This window comes from Misgurnus anguillicaudatus, chromosome 19 (genome assembly GCF_027580225.2).
Source record: "Misgurnus anguillicaudatus chromosome 19, ASM2758022v2, whole genome shotgun sequence".
Lineage (NCBI taxonomy): Eukaryota > Metazoa > Chordata > Actinopteri > Cypriniformes > Cobitidae > Misgurnus > Misgurnus anguillicaudatus.
This window is the reverse complement of record NC_073355.2, coordinates 21,771,976-21,797,980: the sequence shown is the minus strand read 5'-3', so window position 1 is coordinate 21,797,980 and position 26,005 is coordinate 21,771,976. Positions and strand designations below refer to the sequence as shown.

The 26,005-nt window shown below is 38.4% G+C and overlaps 1 protein-coding gene and 1 long non-coding RNA gene across 15 annotated transcripts in view; one reads left to right on the top strand and one right to left on the bottom strand.

Moving 5' to 3' along the window:
• The window catches only part of srcin1a (SRC kinase signaling inhibitor 1a), a 143,686-nt gene that overhangs the window by 42,814 nt on the left and 74,867 nt on the right, over positions 1–26,005 (bottom strand). For all 14 annotated transcript variants that reach the window (XM_055191903.2, XM_055191919.2, XM_073857126.1 and 11 more), the window contains one exon: positions 20,847–20,873. In XM_055191903.2, the coding sequence (XP_055047878.2) occupies positions 20,847–20,873 (27 nt within the window). The remainder of the gene's footprint in view (positions 1–20,846; positions 20,874–26,005) is intronic.
• Positions 11,810–14,541, top strand: LOC141351042 (uncharacterized). The gene is made up of 3 exons (XR_012359184.1): positions 11,810–12,465; positions 12,730–13,615; positions 13,830–14,541. It is a non-coding gene; the product is annotated as an uncharacterized lncRNA (long non-coding RNA).

Here is a 26,005-nt window from a genome sequence, read left to right as displayed (position 1 = left end):
ATCATAAATCAATAACATCAACAGAAGACAAAATTTAAAGCAAAACAAAGAAAACAATAATAGTAATAATAAACCAATCAAAAACATGAACAAGTTATTTTAAGATAAGAAAATAATAAAATCCTGAAGCAGTTAAGAGAGGTAGTAGATCTCAAAGAAACAGGAAGATTATTCCAGTCAAAAGGAGCTTTATACTGAAATGACCTGCGTCCGACCTCAGTAAAGATTTTAGGAACAAGAAAGTAAGGATATTGCATATGTCTAAGTGAATAAGAAGACCCATATAGAATCAGGAATTGTTTCAAATAAGATGGACAAACAGAATAAACACATTTAAAAATGAACAAAAACCAATGAAATTGTCTTCTTGATTTAGGATGTAACCAATTAAGCAATTCATACATATAACAGTGATGGGTACGATACGGACACCTTAACACAAATCTACACAAGGAATTATAGACAACATTAAGAGGCTTTAGGTAAATATCATAGGTATTTTGATAAACAATATCAGCATAATCAATAAGGGGTAATATTAACTGAGAAACAATTCTTTTCCTTACTTGAAATGTAAAACAATTGATTGAACGATAAAGTAAACGAAGACAATAATATATTCTACTAACCACATAATCAATATGGGGCTTAAAAGTAAGTTCAGAATCAAGCCAAAGGCCAAGGTATTTAAATGAATCGACTTTATCAAGAGTTAAGCCATCTTCAAAGATAATGTTCAAATCCAAAGAAGAAGAATGACAACGACGTGTCCCAAACATCATACAACAGGATTTCTTCTTATTTAGTATAAGACCATTATTATGAAACCATTTTTGAACCAAATTTAAATCAGATTGTAAATAATTCTGAATTTGTGTCATGTCCGAATTAGAAGTATAAATTACAGTGTCATCGGCATAAAGATGTACCAAACAATTTAAGCATATCTGAGGTAAATCATTAATAAAAATGGAGAAAAGCAATGGTCCAAGCGAAGAACCTTGTGGAACACCTTTTTCAACAATTACATAATCTGACTGAAAACCTTGAAAGACAACACATTGACGTCTATTATGAAGATAAGCACTAAACCAAAGGAGAGCATTTCTAGTTAGACCAATAGAAGACAATTTATCAAGAAGAAGATAATGATCCACCAGATCAAAAGCCTTAGAAAGGTCAATAAAAATGGCACCTGTAGCTTGGCCTTTGTTGAAGGATGAAAATACATCGTTTGTGAATTTTAAAAGAGCAGTTGTGGTAGAAAAATTAGGTCTGAAACCAGACTGTAACGGAGATAAAATATCTGACGAATTAATAAATAAAGATAATTGATTGAAAATTAGTTTCTCAAAAATTTTTACGATAGTACAAATAATAGAAATTGGACGATAATTATTTACATCCGATGAGTCTCCAGCCTTAAACAAAGGAGTAACTCTTGCACATTTCCATACATGTGGAACAGAACAAGTAGACAATGATAAATTAAATAAATCTGCAAGAGGATACATTAATACATGAGCTGCCAATTTAATAAATTTGGCTTCCAGACCATCAGGACCAGTGCTAATATTTGTTTTTAAATCACATATAACATGATAAACATCAACAGGCATGATCTTCTTAAAGGAAAAATTGTTATTTGAAGTAATAGAATTTAAATACCCAGTAGTATAAAGATCGGGGCCCTGAGAACCACAAACAGAAGAAAAGTGTTGATTAAAAGCTTGAGAGATAAGTAATGGATCAGATATAATTTCATTATTAAATTTTATATTTTGAATCAAGTTTCAAAATGAGATCAAATCAGCAGTATTTGGTGTCATGATCAAACTATTACTTGTTTTTTAATTCATATTTAGTGTCTTTTGTGTTGTTGTTGTTTTGGCGCGAGGTAAAAGTTAATAAAACTATTTGTATAACGTTACTATTGCGTTCTCATTTATTCTTAACGTGATACGAGCACTCGATTATTATTATTAAACTTTGTTCTTGTCAGTACTATATAAAACTGTTTTTTTATAAGTGTCAGAGAGATGTTTTTGCATGCTGCTTATAAATATATCAGTGGCGATATCTCATAACATGTTTTAATAGTCAGGTCACGATAAAGTAAATGATCAATGTCCACATTTAAAAGCTGCGGTGCTTACCTGCAGTTCCACGGTGTTTTCGCGTTCTGATAAGAAATATAGCTCCAGAAAAAAAACGAGTGTTTATATTCCTCTTTCCAAGTGTTAATCATCCACACGATGTGACAAGACATTACTCCCATTAACTGTAACGTAACATCCAAGAGTGCTGATCTTTGACGGAATAATACTTCTGATTGGGGATTCACAGACTGATTTATGAGCTAGTAAACTAATGAGACAAACGGAGAGTGAGTCACATAGCGCGTCTGTGTTTTTCCATTCAGAGATGAGCCTGCTTAGGACCTCCATTCACTAGGTGGCGGAATAATACGAAAGGTGAAGAGGTTACAGTGCTGTTATCAGCACAATATCGTATGGCTCTTAGCCAATCAGATTCGAGAACCAGAAAGAACTGTTGTATAAAGAACCATATCTGGTGCTATAGTGGTGTTATATCACCCCAGTATGGTTTTTCATAGGTGCTTTATAGGTGCTGCTATATAGCACTAAAAATGGTTCCCCTATGATTACGAGCGTTTAGTGCTATCTAGCACCAATTTTTTAAAGTGTATAATACTTCACAGTGATTTGGCTTTGCTGTCCATAACAGAGGTGTCAAAGCACAAGACACGTCTGTATGATCTCCTACACTACTTTATTAAAGTCAGATAAAGATATTCATAAAAGAGGATTAGTGCTTAATACGTGATTGACATGTTAGAAAAAGAGACGGATTTGGGCTTGTAGAAAGATAGGGATAGCCACTTATAGTCTTATGATATGATAGACAGCACTAGATGAACCTCCTGCACTATTCTTACCCTTTCCTTTTTGTTGACATACAGCATACTGCTTTAAATCAGTGTAGATAGCAAATTTCAGATAAGGGTCTGGAAGGTATTCAGTGGTTTCAGAAATGTGGTTTTATGATTATATTATATTTGTTTTTAGACTTTTAGACAAATATTATGGCAAGATGACACATAAAGCTATTGTGGTATTTTTCTCAGGGGAAAAGTGTCTTCTCACTCTTAATATAATCTGATGTTGTTAAAGAGAAACAAGTGAGATATTATTTCTTTTGAGAATTTACCTTTTAGTTTAAATGAAAGCAGGGCTGATGTGTGGGGTTGTGGGGATCTAGGCGGGATCATAAAAATGTCCCACGTGGTATAAAAACTGTCATAGCACTGCAATTTTGTTATTTCTGTGATTTTTCATGTGTGGATTATTTAGATACTTAATGTTACGTCCCAGTGTGTTCTTGTATTATTTGATGGTGTACAAGGTGTGTGTGCCTTGTGGTGTTCTGTTTCTTTCTCTCTTCCTCTCTCTCAGGTTAATTACCATCAGCTGCAACTCGTTGTGCCCATGCCTGAGTCTGCGCAGTATAGATGCTGCACTCTGAAGATCCTGTGCTGAGGAACACTTCTCCCCAGCCTTAGAGTGGAAATTGTTTGTGGTTGTGAAGTTTGAGAGAGAGTGAACTGTTCTTATAATCTTAGGTGTTGGCATAAACACTTATTTGCTGCGGGTTAGCTGTAGTTTGCCTTAGCTAACCAATGTGGGTAATTAAAAGGTATTGTATCTCTTTTCGTACTAATTAATGGGAAATGTAGGGTGAGAGTGCCTTTTGGTTTTTATAACCTTTTCTCCTGTTTTATGGTTAGCTAGGAAGCTCAGGCAAGTTTATGTTGTTGGTTTTCATCTTTGTTTTAGAGAAGGGTAGCTTCTCTAAACCGTAGTTGGTTGCTGTTTTCTTTATTATTTTAGGCCTTACTCTCTCCTGAAGATTCATTCCCTTAGTTTTGTAAACCTTCTTTCTATAATGGGAAAATAAACTTTACCATTTTCCTTAAAGTTGAGTTTTCACTCTGAGACTGAGGCTGAAGTGTGTTCTCCACGTTTTTTTTTTTTGTTCTAGTCCCTGACGTTACTTTTTATTATATGTCCTTTCTTTTGTTATCGCCCCTCCTTACCCCTAGACTAGGAGGGGAACATAACAATTGGGGGCTCGTCCGTTGCCGTCGCTACTAGTAATTGACAAAACACATATTTTTGGGTAAGTTTACTTTTTTCTTCTGAGCTGTTTGGCAGTTTTTTTATGTGGGGGAGGAAATTGTGGTAAGATGGAGTTTGATTTAGTTGCGTTCACTCTCTCTCCTACCACAGAAGTCTTTGAGCTTTGTAGGAAAAAGGATTTATTGTTGATTGCAGACTTCTTCAATATTAATATTCCTACAGGGGCAGTGAAACGTGTTATCAAGCAAGTGCTGCGTGATAAGCTTGAAGAGATGGGGATTTTGCCAGAATCCTCTGCCAGGGAGGAGGTTTCACCTGACATGGCAGAAGGAGCTGTGTCCGATGATAGCCCTCCTGGTGTCCCTGCGGTAGAGCATTCTGGTGATCCATTGTTAGCGCTTAAAATGAAAGAGCTCGATTACATGATTAAGAAGGAGGAACATCAAACAATGCTTGTTAAACTGCGTGTTATAGAGGCAGAAACCGATCGCGATATTCGATTGCGGCAAATGGACAGTAAGGTGCCCGAACTGAAAAGTAAACCTGTACCTCTGCCCCGTTCACTAAATCTTTCTGCTAGCTCTCCTTTGAGTACCCATTCAGCGACACCTCAGGATGCACATGATGCTGAAATGAGTGCAAATTTTGATGTTAGCAGGTATTTGAAGCTGGTTCCACCATTCAGGGAAAGTGAGGTAGATGCTTATTTTGTTACATTTGAGCGTATAGCCATGAAATTACAGTGGCCTAAAGATGTGTAGGCATTACTCTTGCAGTGTAGCCTCTCTGGGAAAGCCCAAGAGGTTTCCTCTGCCTTGCCGTTAGAACAATCACTTGATTATGACATTGTGAAGGCTTCAGTACTTAGAGCGTATGAATTAGTACCAGAGGCGTACAGACAAAAGTTCCGCTCGCATGCTAAAACTGCCAAACAGACATACGTTGAGTTCGCCCGAGAGAAGCGCACACTTTTTGAGAAGTGGTGTTTTTCTAATCGAGTCACCACTATTGAACAACTTCAGGAACTTATTTTGCTTGAGGAGTTCAAGAGTAGCGTTCCTGAAAACGTAGTAATTCACTTAAACGAACAGAAAGTGAGTTCTATTGTTGATGCGGCTGTTTTAGCGGATGAATTCACGTTAACACACCGGAACGTGTTCTTTACTCCACGACGTAATGCAATGAACCCCAGTAGCATTAATACGGACAAAGACGTAAGACCTGCCTTGACACATGCAAAACCTTTTACACAACCTAGTTCACCTCGTAAAAAGGCAGACAAGCGAGCTTGTTTTTTCTGCCTGGATCCAAGTCACCTAATTTCTGAGTGTCGGGCCTGGATACAGAAAACTGCTGCGTCACACCCTAAAAGTGCAGCTTTGGTGCACACCATTGGTGACATTAGTTGTAGTGCGGGGACTGTTACAAGTGCGTATCAGCCATTTTTACTGGATGGTACAGGGTCTCATTTGCCTGACTCCACAGTGGGCAAGTCGGTGAAGATTTTGAGAGACACTGGATCACTCCAGTCACTTATTTCTGAAAAATCATTACCCGCTTCTAGTGTTTACTCTGGCTCCCATGTTTTAGTGCGAGGAATTGGCATGGGCTGTCTTAGTTTGCCATTACATGACTTATACCTCACGTCAGACTTGGTCACGGGTCCCGTTACACTTGGAGTTTGTTCACAAATACCAGTTGATGGGGTAGATATTATCCTAGGGAACGATCTTGCGGGTGGAGATGTTTTTCCTAGACCCTTGGTAGTTAGCGTACCGACTCAAAATGATAATTCGTTGCTTGCTCAAAACTTTCCTACTGCCTTTCCTGCATGTGCAGTCACACGGGCACAAAGTAAAAAGTTGGGAGATGTAATTGACCTCTCTGAAAGCTTCTTGGCTGATTCCGATGTTCATGACATACTACCAGAGAAGGCTGTTACCGAAACCTACAAGGTGGATTCTGTAACTGAACTAAAGCCTGTTTTAGGGGTAGGCAGGGAGCAATTGGCTAATGCTCAGAGGACAGACCCCTCTTTAGCTAGCTGTATTGAGTCTGTAGTGAGACTCAAAAGAAAACCTCATGGTAAAGTAAGGTACTTTTGGGAAGGGGAAGTCTTAATGCGGAAATGGAGACCCATTGCTCGTTCTTCCCTTAATGAAATTTGTCAAATTGTCCTGCCTCAACAGTATAGAGAGCATGTACTGAAAATTGGCCATGAACACGTACTCTCAGGACACTTAGGGGTTACCAAGACGTTCAAACGAGTGTCCCACTACTTTTTTTGGCCAGGGCTAAAGTCAGCTGTATCTAAGTTTTGCCGCTCTTGTGCAGTTTGTCAAATTGCGGGTAAGCCGAACCAAAAACTTCCTGTTGCTCCTTTGCGGCCTATCCCTGTTATGCGCGAACCCTTTGAGCGCCTGTTACTGGACTGCGTGGGCCCTTTGCCCAAATCAAAATCTGGTCACGAATACATCCTGTCTATAATGTGTACCTCTACACGTTTCCCTGAAGCGATACCTCTCCGCTCTGTGAAAGCCCACATCATTGTTCGTGAATTGATCAAGTTCTGTACTGTTTTTGGATTGCCGAAGGTCATACAAACTGATCAAGGTACAAATTTTACTTCAAAGTTGTTCTCACAGGCACTAACTCAGTTTGGAATTACGCATAAACTATCAAGTGCATACCACCCTCAGTCGCAAGGTGCTGTGGAAAGATTCCACCAAACACTCAAGATGATGTTACGTACTTACTGTCTTTCTAGTGGTAAAGATTGGGCAGAGGGTTTACCATTCTTGATGTTTGCTATTAGGGAAGCAAAGCAAGAGTCCCTTGGGTTTAGTCCTGCAGAACTCGTCTTTGGCCACACTGTGCGGGGCCCTCTTAAAGTGTTAAGTGAGCAATTGCTAGCTAAAGATGCAATGCCTATCACAGTTATTGATTATGTAAGTTCATTTCGAGAACGGTTGCACACCGCCCGTAATCTTGCTAGGGAACATTTGGTCACAACACAATCAAGAATGAAGGAACGCTATGACAAAAAAAGTGTTTCTCGTAGTTTTCAACTGAACGATGAAGTTCTTGTACTTCTGCCTGAGCCTGGTTCAGCTCTCCATGCTAGGTTCACAGGTCCATACTCTGTGAAGGAGAAACTTAGTGAAACTGACTACGTTGTCAGCACACCAGATAGGCGGCGTAAGACTAGGGTATGCCACATTAACATGCTGAAAAAGTTTGTACGCGACTCTCCATCTGAACCCCCATGTAACCCTGTGACCATACCCTTACCGGTTGCTGTAGCCATGCCAGTTAATGAACATGTGGGTAAGAGACTACAAAACACCGCCGTGATGAAAGATCAACCTTCTTTTCTCTCTCATCTAGAACCTGATCAGGCTGGTCAGGTTGTGCAGTTAATGCATCAGTACATGCCTTTATTCTCTGATGTGCCAGGGAGAACCACTGTTCTCAAACATCATATCGAAGTAGGTTCTGCTAAACCAATCAAACAGCACTCTTACAGAGTTAATCCAAGTAAGCGCCACATAATGAAAACTGAAGTCGAGTACATGTTACAGCACGGTTTGGCTCAGCCTAGTCAGAGCCCATGGAGCTCCCCCTGCTTACTAGTTCCGAAGGCAGATGGCACATACCGATTTTGTACTGACTTTCGCAAAGTGAATGCAGTAACAACACCTGACTCCTTCCCACTTCCACGAATGGAGGATTGCGTTGATCGGGTAGGATCAGCCAGATTTGTTACAAAACTTGACCTGTTAAAAGGTTACTGGCAGGTGCCACTCACTGCTCGTGCTGCTGAAATCTCTGCATTTGTTACGCCAGACTACTTCCTAGAATATTCTGTCCTTGCCTTCGGAATGCGAAATGCACCAGCCACTTTTCAAAGGCTGATGCATATTGTGTTGGGTGATGTACCTAATTGTGACGCCTACCTTGACGATATTGTAGTCTACACTCAGTCGTGGGAAGACCACATTAAAATCTTGGAAATGATCTTTGAAAGGTTGAAATGTGCTTCACTAACCTTAAACCTGTCTAAGTGTGAGATAGGGAAGGCTACTGTCACCTACCTAGAGAAAAGGGTAGGCCATGGCTGTGTTAAACCTGTCGAAGCTAAAGTGGAAGCTATTCTTAAGTTCCCTAAACCTAACAACAAGCGTGAGCTTAGGCGATTCCTGGGAATGACTGGTTACTACAGGGGTTTTTGCAGAAACTTTTCCTCCGTAGTGGCTCCTCTCACAGACCTCCTAAGCACAACGAGAGTGTTTAGCTGGGATTGTATATGTGATCAAGCATTTGAAGCCGCTAAAGACCTATTGAGTAATGCCCCTGTGTTAGCTGCCCCAAACTTTGAATTGCCTTTCAAACTACAGGTGGATGCAAGTAATTTTGGTGCAGGAGCTGTCCTTATTCAGGAAGATGCTCAAGGCATTGAACATCCTGTGTCTTATTTCTCCAGCAAGTTCTCAAAGGGCCAACTATCCTATAGCACAATTGAAAAAGAGGCTTTAGCTTTATTGTGGGCTCTACAGCATTTTGAGGTTTACCTCGGGAGTACTGCTTTACCTGTGGTTGTGTATACAGACCATAACCCTCTAACTTTTCTGTCCAACATGTCTTCCTCTAACCAGCGTTTACTACGCTGGGCTCTCAAGCTTCAGGATTTCAACCTCCAGATCCAGCACATCAAAGGCAAAGACAACATTGTAGCTGATGCACTGTCCAGATCTGTTGAGATGACCGCTTAAGTGCTGTGCATGTTGGGATGGGACAGAAACTTTATTGAATCCTGGTCTGTAATTTTAGTGGTGGGGGTGTTACGTCCCAGTGTGTTCTTGTATTATTTGATGGTGTAAAAGGGGTGTGCCTTGTGGTGTTCTGTTTCTTTCTCTCTTCCTCTCTCTCAGGTTAATTACCATCAGCTGCAACTCGTTGTGCCCATGCCTGAGTCTGCGCAGTATAAATGCTGCACTCTGAAGATCCTGTGCTGAGGAACACTTCTCCCCAGCCTTAGAGTGGAAATTGTTTGTGATTGTGAAGTTTGAGAAAGTGAACTGTGCTTATAATCTTGAGCCAGGTGTTGGCATAAACACTTATTTGCTGTGGGTTAGCTGTAGTTTGCCTTAGCTAACCAATGTATTGTGGGTAATTAAAAGGTATTGTATCTCTTTTCGTACTAATTAATGGGAAATGTAGGGTGAGAGTGCCTTTTGGTTTTTATAACCTTTTCTCCTGTTTTATGGTTAGCTAGGAAGCTCAGGGAAGTTTATGTTGTTGGTTTTCATCTTTGTTTTTTGAGTAGGGTAAGTAGCTTCTCTAAACCTTAGTTAGTTGCTGTTTTGTTTATTATTTTAGGCCATACTCTCTCCTGAAGATTCATTCCCTTAATTTTGTAAACTTTCTTTCTATAATGGGAAAATAAACTTTACCATTTTCCTTAAAGTTGAGTTTTCACTCTGAGACTGAGGCTGAAGTGTGTTCTCCACGTTTTTTTTTTTTGTTCTAGTCCCTGACGTTACTTTTTATTATATTTCCTTTCTTTTGTTATCTCCCCTCCTTACCCCTAGACTAGGAGGGGAACATAACACTTAATCTATTATTAAACCTTTGTTGGGCAGAGTTCAAGGTTTTTTTAATTGCTCTGACGAAAGTTTCACTGGTCCACCACAAAAAATATTGAATTAAATACGACTATTGTTTTCACTGTTTCTGACTCGTATTATTTTAAATTAAGTTTATTTAACTAAGCTCAGGAGGAGCATGGTCATGTTATCCAACCAATCAGCGCAAAGAGGTCTCTACACTGTAAAAATGCAGCATTTTTGTCAAACATTTATTTGTCAAAAATGTATGCTACTTTAACTTAAAAAATTAAGTTAAACAATTTCAACTTGTTTTTTATAAGTTTCACTGTAAAAAGTTATAACAACTCATCTCTCGTCAAGATAATTAATTGTAATTTGAAATTACTTGTAAATTTTAGTTGATTAAACTTAAACATTTAAGGCAGCAAAGAAATTTTTACAGTGTAACTTTTTAAGTTGATCCAACTTTGTAATTTTTACAGTGTATGTCAACTATTCACAGGTCAAAACCTATAGGTTGAATTTACTTTGCAAAATCAAGTTGATTTAACTTCATGCTGCATTTTATATAGCCGTCCCTCACCTCTGTACCGTGACAGTTTTTTGCAGTATTTGTTCCCGCCCAGGTGTCGTCATGTCGGTAACCAAACAGTTTATTTTATATTTGATTACATGTTCATGCGAACTTGTGAAATAAGATTCTGACACCATGCAACTCCAGTAGATGTCGTAAATTGTAAACAGTCAAGAACAAATTAGAAAAAATAGCAATAGTACAAATTAGTAGAACAATTATTAGAACAGAACAAACATACAAATACAATAAACAGTGTTAGGGGCCAATCACACCAAAACCATTTATGGCAATTGTAGGCGCCTTTTTTGAATGATATTCTATGGGCAGGGAGCGTTTGCGCGCTGTTTATGCGCGCCGAGCGCCTTGCGGTTTTTGCCGCCAGCCGCATCACGCACTTTTGAAAGAGCACTGAAAGCGCAGAAGCGCCCGACGTCATTCGCGTCTTTCCATTGTCTAATCGAATGAGGGAAGAAGCGGGCCTTAAGTTGGGGTGCGAGAAGTTTATGCATCTCTCATCTTCAAACAAGGTCAGAGCAAGCGTCCTCTTTTCAAAGTTTCTGTTAATATGACAGTTAACAGCAAAAGAGCGCTCACGCTTCAATATTTGATTGACAAGACAGCTGACTCGGTGGTTGCTTAGCAATATATAAATCTGCGTCGCACTGCTGTTTTTTTAAAAAGGCAGTGCGTCGCGCCTTGCGTTTCCAAGCGTTTAAAGCACTTTTGGTGTGATTAGCCCCTTATTCAGGTTTTTCAGTTTGGTCAAACAGTAGTTACTTTGACCGAGCGTGTTCTTGAGTATTGTGTAATATAATATACTGTAAGTACTAATGTTAAAGTGGGGGCATGGGCGATTGCCTGTTTTTCTGTAGGATGGGTCAGCTCTGAATGCAAGAGGCGTTTGATGCACACCGATTGAACTACGAGTGAGGATGTGCATAATATTTAAAATAATGACATTTACTAGACAAATAGAGGTGAAAAATAAATGAGAGAGACATACAAAGGGGTAAATGGGGAGAAAGAGAGAGAGAAAATTATTTCACTTTTTGAATAATCTCTCTCTCTCTCTCTCTCTCTCCCTCTCTCTTTCTCTCTCTCTCTCGCTATTGTTAGCTACAGGCTGGTGAAGGGATAGCTGAAATTGCTCTGGTAAATTGCAGTAGATTGTTGGCCTATTCAGTCCTATGCTGAGTGAAGCAGCAAAATGGTAAGCTGGAAGGTGGTCATAAAATGGCGGCATTCACTGCACTTATCATTGGGGACTGATAACAATGATAAATGCTACAATGATAAGGACTGGGGAAGAAAGAGGGAAAATGGATGGGTTTACCACCTTTACTCTCTCTGCCGGAGGACAAGCTGTTAGCCCTGTCTCCTACAATTTGAAAAAATGTGGTACAGAGGTGCACTTTGTAGTTTCTGTTCATGTTAGAACAGCTAGTATGGCAGTCGTCTTAAAGTGCAACTTTAAGGTTACATTTTTTTGTGAGATAAATATATAACCTTGTATGAAAGTACCATGTGAAAATTAAATGCGAAAGCAAAAAACATTTACAAAACTCTAAGCGCATACATTTAGTAAAAAAGCTGAAATTTTCTAAGACCGCTCTCAAAATCCCTGTTTTTTTCAACAACGTGTCATATTACGTAGTCAGAGGCGCTCGCCTGACAGGCTCTACATTGGCAGTGCTGCGGTTGTTTTCAGCAAAAGCAGTCGCAAATTGATGTGATTCTCCGTAGTTTCAATTTAGCATCGTCATGGTTAATAATTGTGTTAGTGGAGGTTTTTCAAACTCCAGCCTGTCAGGACAATGAGTCCACAGGTTTCTTTTGAAGAATAAAGACCGCGCTATCTTCCGTGTCTGGGTGTGTTTAGCGCAGCACGAGGAAAGAGACGAGAGACGCGACTTCAGTTCAGCATGTGCTTCAGAAAAACGCGGTGGTGTATAGCGTTCACGTTAGATCGGATGATTATCATCCCCGCAATATGATGGAGTTAAACATTGGATGCCGAAGCAAGAACCACGTGAGGCCTGTGTTTTTACCGCCGCGAGAAAACATGAATCGATCACGGTCCGTCTGAGATGCAGCTCGAAGATAACGTGAACTATGCACAGTAAGTCTTGTTTTTTAAACATTTGCTACTACCAAATCATTTAACATAATGATTTCATTCAAGTTTCTTATAAATATGGAAATCAACTAACTGATAAGCTTAGATTGCAAATAGTAGAACCATCAAATCGAGTTACATCTTATTTACTTTGTTTGCATAGCTAATTCGTAATTCGTTTTTTGTCATGTGGTGTGTTCATGTATGTACCTAAGAAGTGACATGCTGTTATACAATTATATAAAGGTGAATCTGTTTTGATTCTAGTTGTCCAGCTACAGATGAAGATGCTTAGTATGATGAATCATCCTCTGTTGTCATGGACGAACCTGGCGATGTGTTATGGAGGAGGAAAAAAACAAAAAAGACTCATCTGATGAGAAACCACTGCAAGAATCTCATCCTGTTCACACAAGTAAGACTTATTCATGTCTGTCAAAGTCAAAAGTAATGTTTTTCTTTTTATTCAGGGCTGTTGGCAAGTTCATTGTTTGCTAAAGCCAGCTGATGTCTGTTGTACCATAACCTGTATTTTTTGTTTTATATGCTATGGTATAGTAATTTTCTGCTTTTTATATACATCTCTTGCGTCTGTGCAGCATGCATGTATCAGCATTTTTGGTGACCAGTGACTTCTCTTCTGAGGGGCGTGAATTCCAAATGTGTGTTTGTTGTGACGTGTGTGAACCATGTGCATCATGCCTCGTCACAATACGTGCCTGCTGCACACGCGTTGAAGGGGTTTATGATAAAAGAAGCACTCATGTTCACAAAATACTCGCAAGACACTAACTTGACACTAAACTGTAATTACACAGGAGATTAAGTGAGTATCAGGCAAACGTGAGCGTATCTTTTATCATAAACCCTTTACATGCGTGTGCAGCAGATTTTGACATCACGTGTGATGCACATAGGTTTACATGACGCGCTGAACACATATTTTGAAATTACGAGCCACACACATGATGAGCTCAATGCATGTGACCAGCTTCGCAACGTGCGCCCTCGAAAAAGAAGTCACCGGCCGATACTGACCCAGATCATCAAGATGTTAAAGCTGTTTGGGCTTCAGAGCATCTTGTCAGCACCTTCTTCCACCATGTACACAATTTCTACCATTGTGAAGGCGTGGCAGAATGACAGATTTGCAGTAAGCGGTTGTTTTTTGTTAAAAGATTGTAAATGTTTGAACAATAGCATTGTATATCGCTTTCAAAAAATAATATAAAGCTGACTCATCACCAAAACCATCAAAACCACTTTGACTATACATTTTTTATCAGAACTGTATTACTTTGGTGTACACTGTTAACAGGGACAAATAAATGTAATCTATTTAAATATTCTGTTCTGGAATACTCCAGGTCACCACAGGCTCTACGAGAATGCAGCACTGTCCTGTCTTCCACTACACCTGCTCCCCTCTCCAGATTCATCCAGAGGATCAACAAGGCTGAAGCTGTTGGGATCTATTAATCACATCATTCACAATTTAACACACTTCAACACACTATTATAATACCCGCACATATGATGGGAAAGATACTGAAAAATTGTTAAATGTTTTTAAATGGGTCAGATTGTATATCTTTTTTTCGGTGCTACATAAATAAAACTAAATCGAATTACAAATGCAGATCTAATTGGTATATATCTGATCTAAACTTCATAAACTAGTTTTTATACGGTAAGACAATTTGTGATTATTGTTTATTGATTGTCACAAAATGGGGTATTCAAACCATTTATAAAGTCCTCCTTCCTCTGGAACCTGTTCTTGAATGGCTGACACATGCAGGTAAGGGCGCCTGCACAGAGTTCCTTAGACGCCCAGCGGATAACTTGCCTATGCTGTATTTAGTGGTATTGTCTGGAGATGGGAAAACTATTAATATTGTTAATTTGAATATTGACTAGTGCCAGCAAAAATTGTGACTAGTGATGAACTATAGGCAACTTGTAATTAAAACAAATTCATTAAGATTGTTTAAAAACAAATTTATTAAGATTGTTTTAACATTCAAATCTTTAGTTTACTGTTCATTTATATGGATATTAAATAAATTAGTAATAAATAATCTCTGCCATAAACATACTCATTTCTACTGGCCTGGCCTGTAGCACATATGGGTTCAGACAGCTCACCTCTCCTGCGGTGATGAGCAACATCTGTATCACCTAACGTAAGTGGATGGATATTAACATAACTTATAAGCATTAAAAAGACATAAAGTATCAATACTATCTTTGCTATTGCATGATATATGATAATAATCTGTACAATCTTGTGATCTGAGCAAAGTATTACATCTCGCCAGATCACTGATCTCACCCACACATCTGTCTTTTTCTCCTCACATAACACTTCAATTTGTCTCCTCTGACCGTTCTGTTTAATTCTGACCAGTCCCTGCACTCTTGGCTGCATAGCAAACTCATAATCGTATGGCTGTAGTTCGCCATACGAGTATGAATAAACATTTACTCGTTCCTCAGCGTCCGAAGAACTGTCATTGCGATCCAGCGTGCGCCTCTCGTGATGTCACTTCCGGTTTGGCGGTTTTTAGAGGCGGGTCTAAAATTTTCTTACAAAAATGACCCCAGAAGCCTAATTAGTGCATTTAGAAAAATATATTTTTTTTAATCTATTTCCTACAGTATTTTTCTGTACTTTGAGTGAATGGGTGGTTTAACTTTCAAGTTGCTCTTTAAGTCTATACTCCGTGTGAATACATCATCACAAATACAAAAGTTTTAAGTTACTCATAACAGAAATTCACTATAGGATAGTCAACCATTATTCATCTATTGTCCAACAACAGAGGGTTTCTGAACTAATTTACTAAAAAACAGACTTTCTAAAAGTGAAAACAGTTTCGCGTCAAATTTGCTTTATCCTGCCCTCAGGCCATTTTTTTAATACAGGTTTGTTGGCAGAATCCATTAAAGGCGGGGTGCATGATCTCTGAAAGTCAGTTTTGATATTTGAAATCACCTAAACAAACACGCCCCTACCCCAATAGAATCTGGACCTTCTTTAGATAGACCTGCCCCACACATACGCAACCCAGGCAACGATGTCGGTCAGTAGACACGCCCCTTACTGCTGACTGGCTACAAGTGTGTTTTGGTACTCAACCCGACTCACTTTTCCAAAGTGTTTTTCACAAATCATGCACCCCGCTTTTAAGCATCTACGCTCTTCAAACGGTACTCAGCTAGATTAAATACTGAGCTATTGTTATGCTTCTGAAAAAATGTTTATTAACTCTTTCCCTACAGCATTTTTTATGTTGCCAGCCAGCACCAGCATTTTTTATGAAAAGTTTAATGCCTTCCAGAAAATGTTCTTCTTTAAATAAACATACAATATATCAAATAAATATTTCAAACAAAAAAAAGTTTCATCCTATCTTCATTTGTTCTCTTTTTATCACCTCTCAAACATGGGTAGGTTTCTTAAAAAAGAAAAAATTTTGAGCAAAAAAAGCGATTTTATTTTTGTAAAAGACTTTTGTTAGAGATTAGATTCAGAGCGATGATCAAAACATACTGTACATGAGTTTTAACTGTCTTAGCCTTAGAGGATGCATCTGGGTTTTATAAGTTGGGTAAGAGGGCCACCTCTTAATAGCGGAAATATGGATTGCTGGAAAAATTTGTAATTAGCAGGGAAGCGTTTTCTCTTAATTGGCGAGTAAATTTGTCAATGGTGAGGAAAGAGTTAAAGGCCTAAAAATATAGTAACATAGTCAATTACAAGTTTTACAGGAACCAAACCAACAAACTAGGACTCTGACAGTAATTTGCAGAGAGGCTAAATTTATATGGTGTAACCAGCCAGGGGAGACGTTTGATTTTAACAAGCGTCTGTTTTGGGGCTCAGCATCTGCACCTTACGGTAGAAATAACATGCGAGCATCTGACAGTCCATCTAACTGTGACAAAAACAAGCAAATGGGACTTTAAATAGAACAGAACATCAGTTACAAGACGAGATGAGAACTCATGTTATGCTTGTTATCTACCCTGTGTAAGTTTTAGATGTATAAGAGTATCCCAGATGCTATGACCAAAGGTGTCTCCTGACCTTTCCCACATCAAGTCTATTCCTGAGGGCACCAATAGATAATAGGAAATAATAGGCACTGGAGGGATGAGATAGTGTGAGGTGTATAATATTATGTGGGATTTAGAAGGTGAGGTCAGAGGGAGTCTATACTGTGTGAAATACTATGGCTTATAAACCCTGACTGAGATGTCGAACACAGAGGAACTCTGGCAGGAAAATACATTTATACAGTTCAATTCACTAGTCTCAAATTATTAAATACTATGTTAGTACACGCCGTCCATAAATCACACTACACTGTCAGAAAGGGTCACTGTGGCGGTACCCTTTCAAAAGAGGTACAGTATATACTCTCACCTAAAGGATTATTAGGAACACCATACTAATACTGTGTTTGACCCTCTTTCTCCTTCAGAACTGCCTTAATTCTATGTGGCATTGATTCAACAAGGTGCTGAAAGCATTCTTTAGAAATGTTGGCCCATATTGATAGCATCTTGCAGTTGATTGAGATTTGTGGGATGCACGTCCAGAGCACGAAGCTCCCCTTCCACCACATCCCAAAGATGCTCTATTGGGTTGAGATCTGGTGACTGTGGGGGCCATTTTAGTACAGTGAACTCATTGTCAAGAAACCACACCATTACACCACCACCAGCCTGCACAGTGGTAACAAGGCATGATTGGATCCATGTTCTCATTCTGTTTACCCCAAATTCTGACTCTACCATCTGAATGTCTCAATAGAAATCGAGACTTATCAAACCAGGCAAAATTTTCCAGTCTTCAACTGTCCAATTTTGGTGAGCTGGTGCAAATTGTAGCCTCTTTTTATTTGTAGTTGATATGAGTGGTACATGGTGGGGTCTTCTGCTGTTGTAGCCCATCTGCCTCAAGGTTGTGCGTGTTGTGGCTTCACAAATGCTTTGCTGCATACCTCGATTGTAACGAGTGGTTATTTCAGTCAAAGTTGCTCTTCTATCAGCTTGAATCAGTCGTCCCATTCTTCTCTGACCTCTAGCATCAACAAAGCCATTTTCGCCCACAGGACTGCCGCATACTGGATGTTTTTTCCTTTTCACACCATTCCCTAGAAACAGATTGTGAAATACTCAGACCAGCCCGTCTGGCACCAACAACCATGCCACCCTCAAAATAGCTTAAATCACCTTTCTTTCCCATTCTGGCATTAAGTTTGGAGTTTATGAGATTGTCTTGACCAGGACCACACCCCTAAATGCATTGAAGCAACTGCCATGTGATTGGTTGATTCGATAATTGCATTAATGAGAAATTGAACAGGTGTTCCTAATAATCCTTTAGGTGAGTGTATTATTACCTAAGAAAGCTTATTAGCACCCCTAAAGGTATTTCAAAGGCACCAAAATGCATATATATCTGGACCAAAGGTACATATTAGGACTTAAGAATACTGTTCCAGTTAGAGCATATTTTTACCCTATATGCACCTTTTATCGTACTATACATTTTTCAGACTATATATTTGTGATGCTAAATCTCAAAACATGACTTTAATGCCTTAGTCACAGAATAAATGTGTGTTTCTGTTGACAGTGTAATGTGAGTGAATAAGTGTGAGATTGAATCTAAACAAACAGAATGAATCAAATTACTCAAGTCTCACTCTTATGACAATTTTTCACCACAGCCTAAGGCCACTTCCTGTATTATTATACAATTACAGACAACCTCCTATATCACTAATCACATCTACATACAATAGACAGTTTCCATATGAGACACTATCATTTACAATACAGCACAGGCGGGGACCAAAATTAGCTTTTTGTCACACCTGCCAGTGGCGAGTGAACTGAGATTATTTACCAGCTCTAAACCTCCCTTACTGGTCATGAATCTGTGCACAATTGTGTTATAATCTCTCTCTAGAACTTTATAACAGCATCAGAGCTATAAAGCATCTTGAGACTGGAGAGTTTTATGGGTATATAAGAAAAAGGATGCAAGTCAATGAGATAAAGAGGCAGATAGAGAGAGAGAAAGATAGATGACACCGATGAGATTTAGAGGATAAAAGCCAGTGAAGCAGATCATAACACATCCCACATCAGCCTCAGACTCTCATGATCCATATATCAGTGACTTTCTCAGAATAAAAGGTACAAGAAGGTACAAAAGTTGTCATTGGGACGGTACATTTTAAAATGGTCCTAATGGTACAGGTATGCATGCACCACTATGCACCTTTCAGGTACAAAAGTGTACTTTTTGAAAATGTACAGCGTCCCAGTGACAACTTTTGTACCTTCTTGCACCTCTTGAACCCTAACCTATGCCAAAATGTTGTAGTGTGCGCATGTTTCAGATATGACAGAATGTGCACTGTAAGGAATTCTGTGCTAATTTATTTATTTATTTTTTGTGTTATGCCATTTGAAACATTATGGGCCAAATTTACTAACAGCTTGTTCCAGCGCAAACCATCATTTTGTCATTAAATAACGACAGCGCGATGGATAATTAGTGCTGAAAAGTGACTGACCTTATTGCATATGCATTTCTAGGAGTTTCCCTTTCAGACGGAAAATGTATGGGAAACGAGAATATTTAAATTAGTGCTGGGCAAAGATTAATCGCGATTAATCGCATACAAAATAAAAGTGATTCTTTTGCATAATATATGTGCGTGTACTGTGTCTAATTATTATGTATATTTAACCACACACACATTCATATATTCATTTCAGAATTGTTTTATTTATATATAATTTTTTAAAATTTATATTTAATATAGATTATATAAAAATATAAATAAATATATATAAACATGTAAATGTTTCTTAAATACATAAATGAATGTGTGTGTATATATTTATACATAATAATTAGACACAGCACACACTCATATAATATACCAATAATCACTTTTATTTTGTATGCGATTAATCGCGATTAATCTTTGCCCAGCACTAATTTAAATAATTCAGACAACGCAATTTACTAATGTTTGGGCGTGTATTATTACTGGTATTTGCGCCATTATTCAAGGCAGAAAAAAGCATGTCTTAATTAATTTTGCGCTTGAAATGTCTGCAATTTTAGCTGATAAAAGAAGGCTTAGCAGAGATCAAAAAGTGTGTGGTACAAGGCAGAGGATTTTTTCCAAATATTTTATTTGGAATGCCAGAAGAACATATTATTTAAAAATATTGTTTGCCAAGTCATGTTATTTTTTATTTGCTGGAGAAAGTAAATGAGGGGTCACTAGGAGAAGTCACACAATACTAGGTGTTTTAAAACCTTAATTTTTTTGTCCTCCACTTTTGAATGTCCTATGGCTTAGTTTGGTGGGATTTCACACCCCGAGTTTTCAGCTGAGATTTTTGTGGTGCTGAATTCAAGCGCATTAGGCGTAAGTAGATCACCTGCACCTGCAGGAGCATCAGCTCTTCTTATTTGTGACCCTGAACTAAACTGCACTTCTCTTTGTAGATTGCGTTGGTCATTATGGAAATCAGCTTTTGTGCCTGTGTTATATATTTTGCGCCTTTTTAGTTAGTAAATTGCAGATATTACCACTCCCATCGGCACTGTTTTGGAATTGCGCTCTTGTACTAATTTGCCCAGTTTGGGAAATCCGACCCATAAAAGTATGTTGTACTTAAAGGGACACTCCACTTTAAAAAAAAATGCTAGTTTTCCAGATCCCCAAGAGTTAACAATTTGATTTTACCGTTTTGAAATTCATTCAGCCAATCTCCGGGTCTGGCACTACCACTTTTAGCATAGCTTAGCATAATCCATTGAATCTGATTAGACCATTAGCATCGCGCTCAAAAATAACCAAAGAGTTTCGATATTTTTCCTATTCAAAGGATGTAACTTCAGAAGAGTCAAGTTTTAAATAGGAAAAATATCGGAACTCTTTTGTTATTTTTAGCATGATGCTAATGGTCTAATCAGATTCAATGGATTGTGCTAAGCTATGCTAAAAGTGGTAGCGCCAGACCCGGAGATCTTGTTTTTTCAAAAAAGTGGAGTGTCCCTTTAAACTAACATTGATTTTGTTGTTCTTAACACATCCCTTCTAAGAGTGTGTGTGCTGCAACTAATAAGCCAGGATTTTAAAAATATTGTAATTTGTGAGATATATGTCAGATTTAGCTTACATCTATGTATAGTGAACTGTACATGGACCCACATATTGTACACACTCTAAGTAAAGCCATATACACAAAACTGATGCTTTCACACACACACACACACACACACACACACACACACACACACACACACACACACATGTAGAAATAGTCAAAGCACTGACCTTAAAGCTCCAGTAGTTTGGTTGTTGCTATGGAGAGAGGAGAGAGAAGATAAGAGTTACTTGGACATTTATCTCCATGTGTGGTCACACCTAATACACAGCCACCATCTACAATCAACTCACCAATCTTTGATAATAAAAAATTATGTGAAGGGTTTAGATTAATCCAGAACTAGGCCTTAGTTATATTAGGACATTTAAGTCATTTTTACAAACAAACCTCACAAAAAAACAATACTGGTGTGCATCTTGAGATAAAACAATAGCACTGATATATGTTAAAATATATATCAGTGCGAGATGTTTTTAAATTAAGGCCGCTCAAACAAGCATTTTAGTCTTGGACTAGACTAAGCCCTGTCCGGGAAAACTTAATTTATTATCAGGTTTACATTTTAAACCATAGCTTTTCAATGTGGTCTAAAACTTGGCACCAGACTGCAATTCTATTAACATGAGCCAGTATGATATGGAGCCAATGTGTGTTCAGTCCTCTTAATGCATCTGACTGAAGGTGTTTGGAGGATTTGTCTGTATTCTTCTCTCACCTTCCCATCAGCTGCCCAGTCTGCCTGACTAACTGACAGGATTGAAGTAAATGAGAAAAATTAATTAAAAAGATCCCCTCTGTCTGCTGCCCTGGCCTGCTGCCCAAACCCATCAATCACATTGAGACGGGTCAGCTGTCTTCAGAGCCCTCACCTATCACTGCCATTACATCTGTGAATTTCACGTTTACAGCCAGGCAGAGACATCAACAACCAATCATAATTCTGATGTCACCGCCTAATTTTTTGTTGTTGTTATTTCCTGTCACCCATATTTGGTATTTTTTGCTCCCCCTTTAATTGTTGTCCGCGTGCTAATAAAGTAAAATTGGTGTGAGTACTTTAAATTTGTGTTTGTCCATGAATACTGAGAAAACTCAAAAGTTTTGTTTCTTACGTTTAGCCGCACACTCACCCATATATTTCTTTATCTGTCTATGTGGGGAACTTTCTGGAGTTTTATAGATAATGTAATAAAACAATATTTGTTATGTTTATTAAGGTGTTTTTCTCATGGGGACATTTGTTGTGTTTATACTGAGCTAATGATTTTCCTATCTCCTATCCCTACCGTATAAAACCTTGCTGCATTTCAATTTTGCATTATTTAATACACTTATTAAGCAGAACCATTTATATATTGGTACTTTAAGGTTTACTAGCCTTGTGGGGACATTTGGCCTACTACACAAAATAGACAAAACCTGACTCACAACATACACTACAGTTTTATTAAGAAGACCCAAGAAATCTTACAATAAAAATTTACATTACATTTATGCATATGGCAAAACTTTTATCCAAAGGTGACTTACAGTGCACTCAAGCTATACATCTTTATCAGTATGCATGTTCCCTAGGAATTAAACTCATAACTTTCAGTGCTTTTAAAGCAATGCTCTACCAAATGAGCTATAGAAACACTACAAATGCAAATGTTTACAGGCGTGTGATAGACTTTATGTTATTTGAACCCCATTCACACACCACTTTAGTCCCCTAAAATGTCTGTAAAATTGGCAGAGAGGCTTCTGTGTGAACATGAACACTTCCCGTAAATGCTCTGGGATCGCTTCCGTAAAGAGGACCCAGTAACATTCTGTGTGAACAAGAGACAAAAACAATGCCCTAAGGGGCGTGCAGTAGTGAGGGAGTGTGTGTCATCACAACAAGAAGTTTTGGTTCAGCTCTTTGACACAAAAGTTTAAACACAAATCAACATTCACAACAAGAAAAGTCAGCAAACTGGACTGAAGTAGAAAACAGGGAGCTCTTCACTATACGTGATCATTGAGATCATTCACCAGCATAATAGAAACTGCGCATCACGCGCTCCTTATCACTTTGTCACGAAACACACACGCAAGAGAGAAACCACGGATTATAAGCAAACTTCACACGCTGCGGAAAAAATCCTACCAAGTGCAAGACTTTAAATACGTCACGTGTTTCAACTCCATTACAGTATGTGTGTGACTGCACGCACAAATTCTGGAAAATCATTGACAGTGAGAATGAAACAAAAATCAAACGATCCCAGACAAATCCCGGACGCATTTCTGTGTATTTAATCTCTGTGCGAAAAGGGGTTTGGAGAACACTGCTCTGATGGATCAGGACCTCTGAATATTTCATGTGCAAGTCTAGACTGCATAATCTACTGATTAAAAGTGTGTGTGTGTGTGTGTGTGTGTGTGTGTGTGTGTGTGTGTGTGTGTGTGTGTGCGCGCGAGCGCATTTAGAAAGATAAATTAAAAAACATTAAACATCCTGCAGCATGTAAACAGTTTCAACAGATCACACCCTGTATAACTTTAAGGCAGATATGCACAATAAACTTAAATAAAGCTACTCAATCATGCTTGTCACCTTAACACTTTTAAGAGGTTTGCTGCATTAATCACAAGTCCTTAAATGTTGAAATATTAAAGGAGCGGTGAATCAAATACTCAATTTTAACTTGATAATTTGTTATATAAGAGGTCATCATACTTAAATGAACATCCTGCAAGTTTCAGAACTGAAAATGTCGGTGCTACTGAAATATAACAGTTTTTGGCACCAAGCCAGTATTACGACTGAAGAGTGAAGAATTCAGAGAAATATGATGTCAAAGTAGAATTGAAGCACCTCCCCGAACCCAAATACAACGACCACCTTTGTAGCCCCGCCCACAGCTTCGCCTGACACATGTGTGTCTCAACAATCAATAAACATGTCTTTAAAGATTGACAAATGTAACAAAAATGACTTTTAAATACATTTTACTTTACCATACTTTTATTTTGACCCGGTGATCTGTTTCCGTTTTCGTTGTGGAAGAATCGTCTATGGAAGGAACACAGACGCTGGATAACGGAGGCTCAGACCATAACATTAGGAATGCGTAGTTAAAGGTTGTTTTTGAAGAAGTTCCAGCTCGAGGGGGGAGTGTTTGTTTACTTTGTGTACCGCGGATTAATTTGTAAAGAAGTCGATGCTGGATTTGTAGAGAGACTAGAGTGATTAAAAGCACCACTAATATTGGATCTGACAAAAATGACACAGCAGTATACACAGTAAGTAAAACATTTTACTTTAAGTTACTGCGTTTCACTATTGCTTTGTTAGAAGAGATCGCTTGATATGTCCTGTTGTAACATCCGTGTCTAAACACGTATGTTTGACTGTTTTCATTTACTAAAAACATTTAACGATTAATAAAAGTACAACACTTAACAATATGACTGTAATATAACGATAGAAATATACAAAGTTAGCTATAAGGAAGGACTTACCAGCCGCAATTTAGATTCTAATGCCCGCTTACTGTGTTGTATACGGTATTTTAGGCAAGCTGCATTTGAAAGGTCAAACACCCAACAAAGCTTTTTTATCATATAACTGTGGTATGTAACGTTACGTGTTTGTAAGAGCAACCTCACAAGCACAATAGAAATATGCAAAGTTATTGATAAGGATTTATCAGCCACAGTTTAGATTTTGATGCACGCTTACTGTGTTGAATACGGTAATTTAGTCACGTTGAGTTTAAAGGGGCCATGGCACAAGACTTTTTTAAGATGTCAAACAAATCTTTGGTGTCCCCTGAGCACATATGTGAAGTTTTAGCTCAAAATACCACATAGATAATTTATTATAGCATGTTAAAATGGCCACTTTGTAGGTGTGTGCAAATATGTGCCGTTTTGGGTGTGTCCTTTAAAATGCAAATGAGCTGATGAAATTCAAACACTGATCACAATGATGGTGGTTTGTTGCAATTAAAACTCAATTGTGCTTTTCTCTGCACTAAATGGCAGTGCTGTGGTTGGATAGTGCAGAATAAGGGGTGGTATTATTATAATAAGAGCTTCTTATGACATCACAAGGAGAGCCACATTTCAACGACCTATTTTTTCATGTGTTTGTAGAAAATGGTTTACCAAAACTAAGTTACTGGGTTGATCTTTTTCACATTTTCTAGGTTGATAGAAGCATTGGGGATCCAATCATAGCACTTAAACATGGAAGAAGTCAGATTTTCATGCCATGGCCCCTTTAAAGTTTTGTTTCTACTTTACTATACGTATTGTCATTTATATGTGTATCATCTTTAGCACCCAGAATCTTTTGTGGCTCAAACATATATATGTTCGGCTGCTATTTTTACACATTAATGTTTTTAAAACATTTCACCGCCCCTTTAAGCATCGGCTAAATATTTCTCCCAGAAATGCTTAATAACATCCCTTGATGGTGTCTAGACTCTAATGTAGCTGGCTGCTCATTTAACAGTTATTCAGAATGACATAAATGATAAGAGGTTTCCTCACAAAAGCAGTTTATTTAGCGTACAGAAGTATCTCCTCCATCCATTTAAAAACACATTGAATCTTTGGCAGTCTACCTGCTTTGTTTCGCTAACCTTGAATGTTCCTGCTAGGGGCGGGGCTTTGTCCTATCCTCACTGAGTCTGTAAGCTTCGCCCTAAACTTTTGTTCTGATGTGAGATTGGAGTCAAATATGGTTCTGCAGAAGGATGCTGTTGATGGATACGTTTCTTGTAATGTGGCCAGCTTTACTAACCAAGGATTGACTGACAGATTATCAGCTTTTGTGCATTACTTTTGGTCAGTATTTGTCTACTACTGATCTCTGGGAATCTCACCTGCCCTTCTCAGATGATCCTGTATCCATTCACTTATAGAGCAGGTTTAACTGGTTGCCAAGCCCTGTCTTTGTGGCTAATGCTCCATACCCCTCTAGATAGAAATGGGTCAGATTCAGGGGCAGGGTTTCACCTGCAGGGATTTATTTTAGGTTACCTGATGTCAGGTGCAACAAAGCGGCAGATGGACCAGTTGCATTGCAGCCAGGTGAAGTTCAGCAATGCTATTGAACCTCACCCTTCTGTGCAATTCTGAAAAATGGTCAATTCAGAAAGATAAACTGTCCCTTTGAAACTGCTTGAGATTTAAGAGCCCGCTCATGGTCATAATATTAATGTCCCCCATGCAGTAGCTTTAAACTAAAGCAGTCTTTTGATGTGGGACTTGATTTTATCCTTAGCATGGATGCGGTGTTAAGCTTAAAGGAATAGTCCATTTTCTTAAAAAAAAAAACCAGATA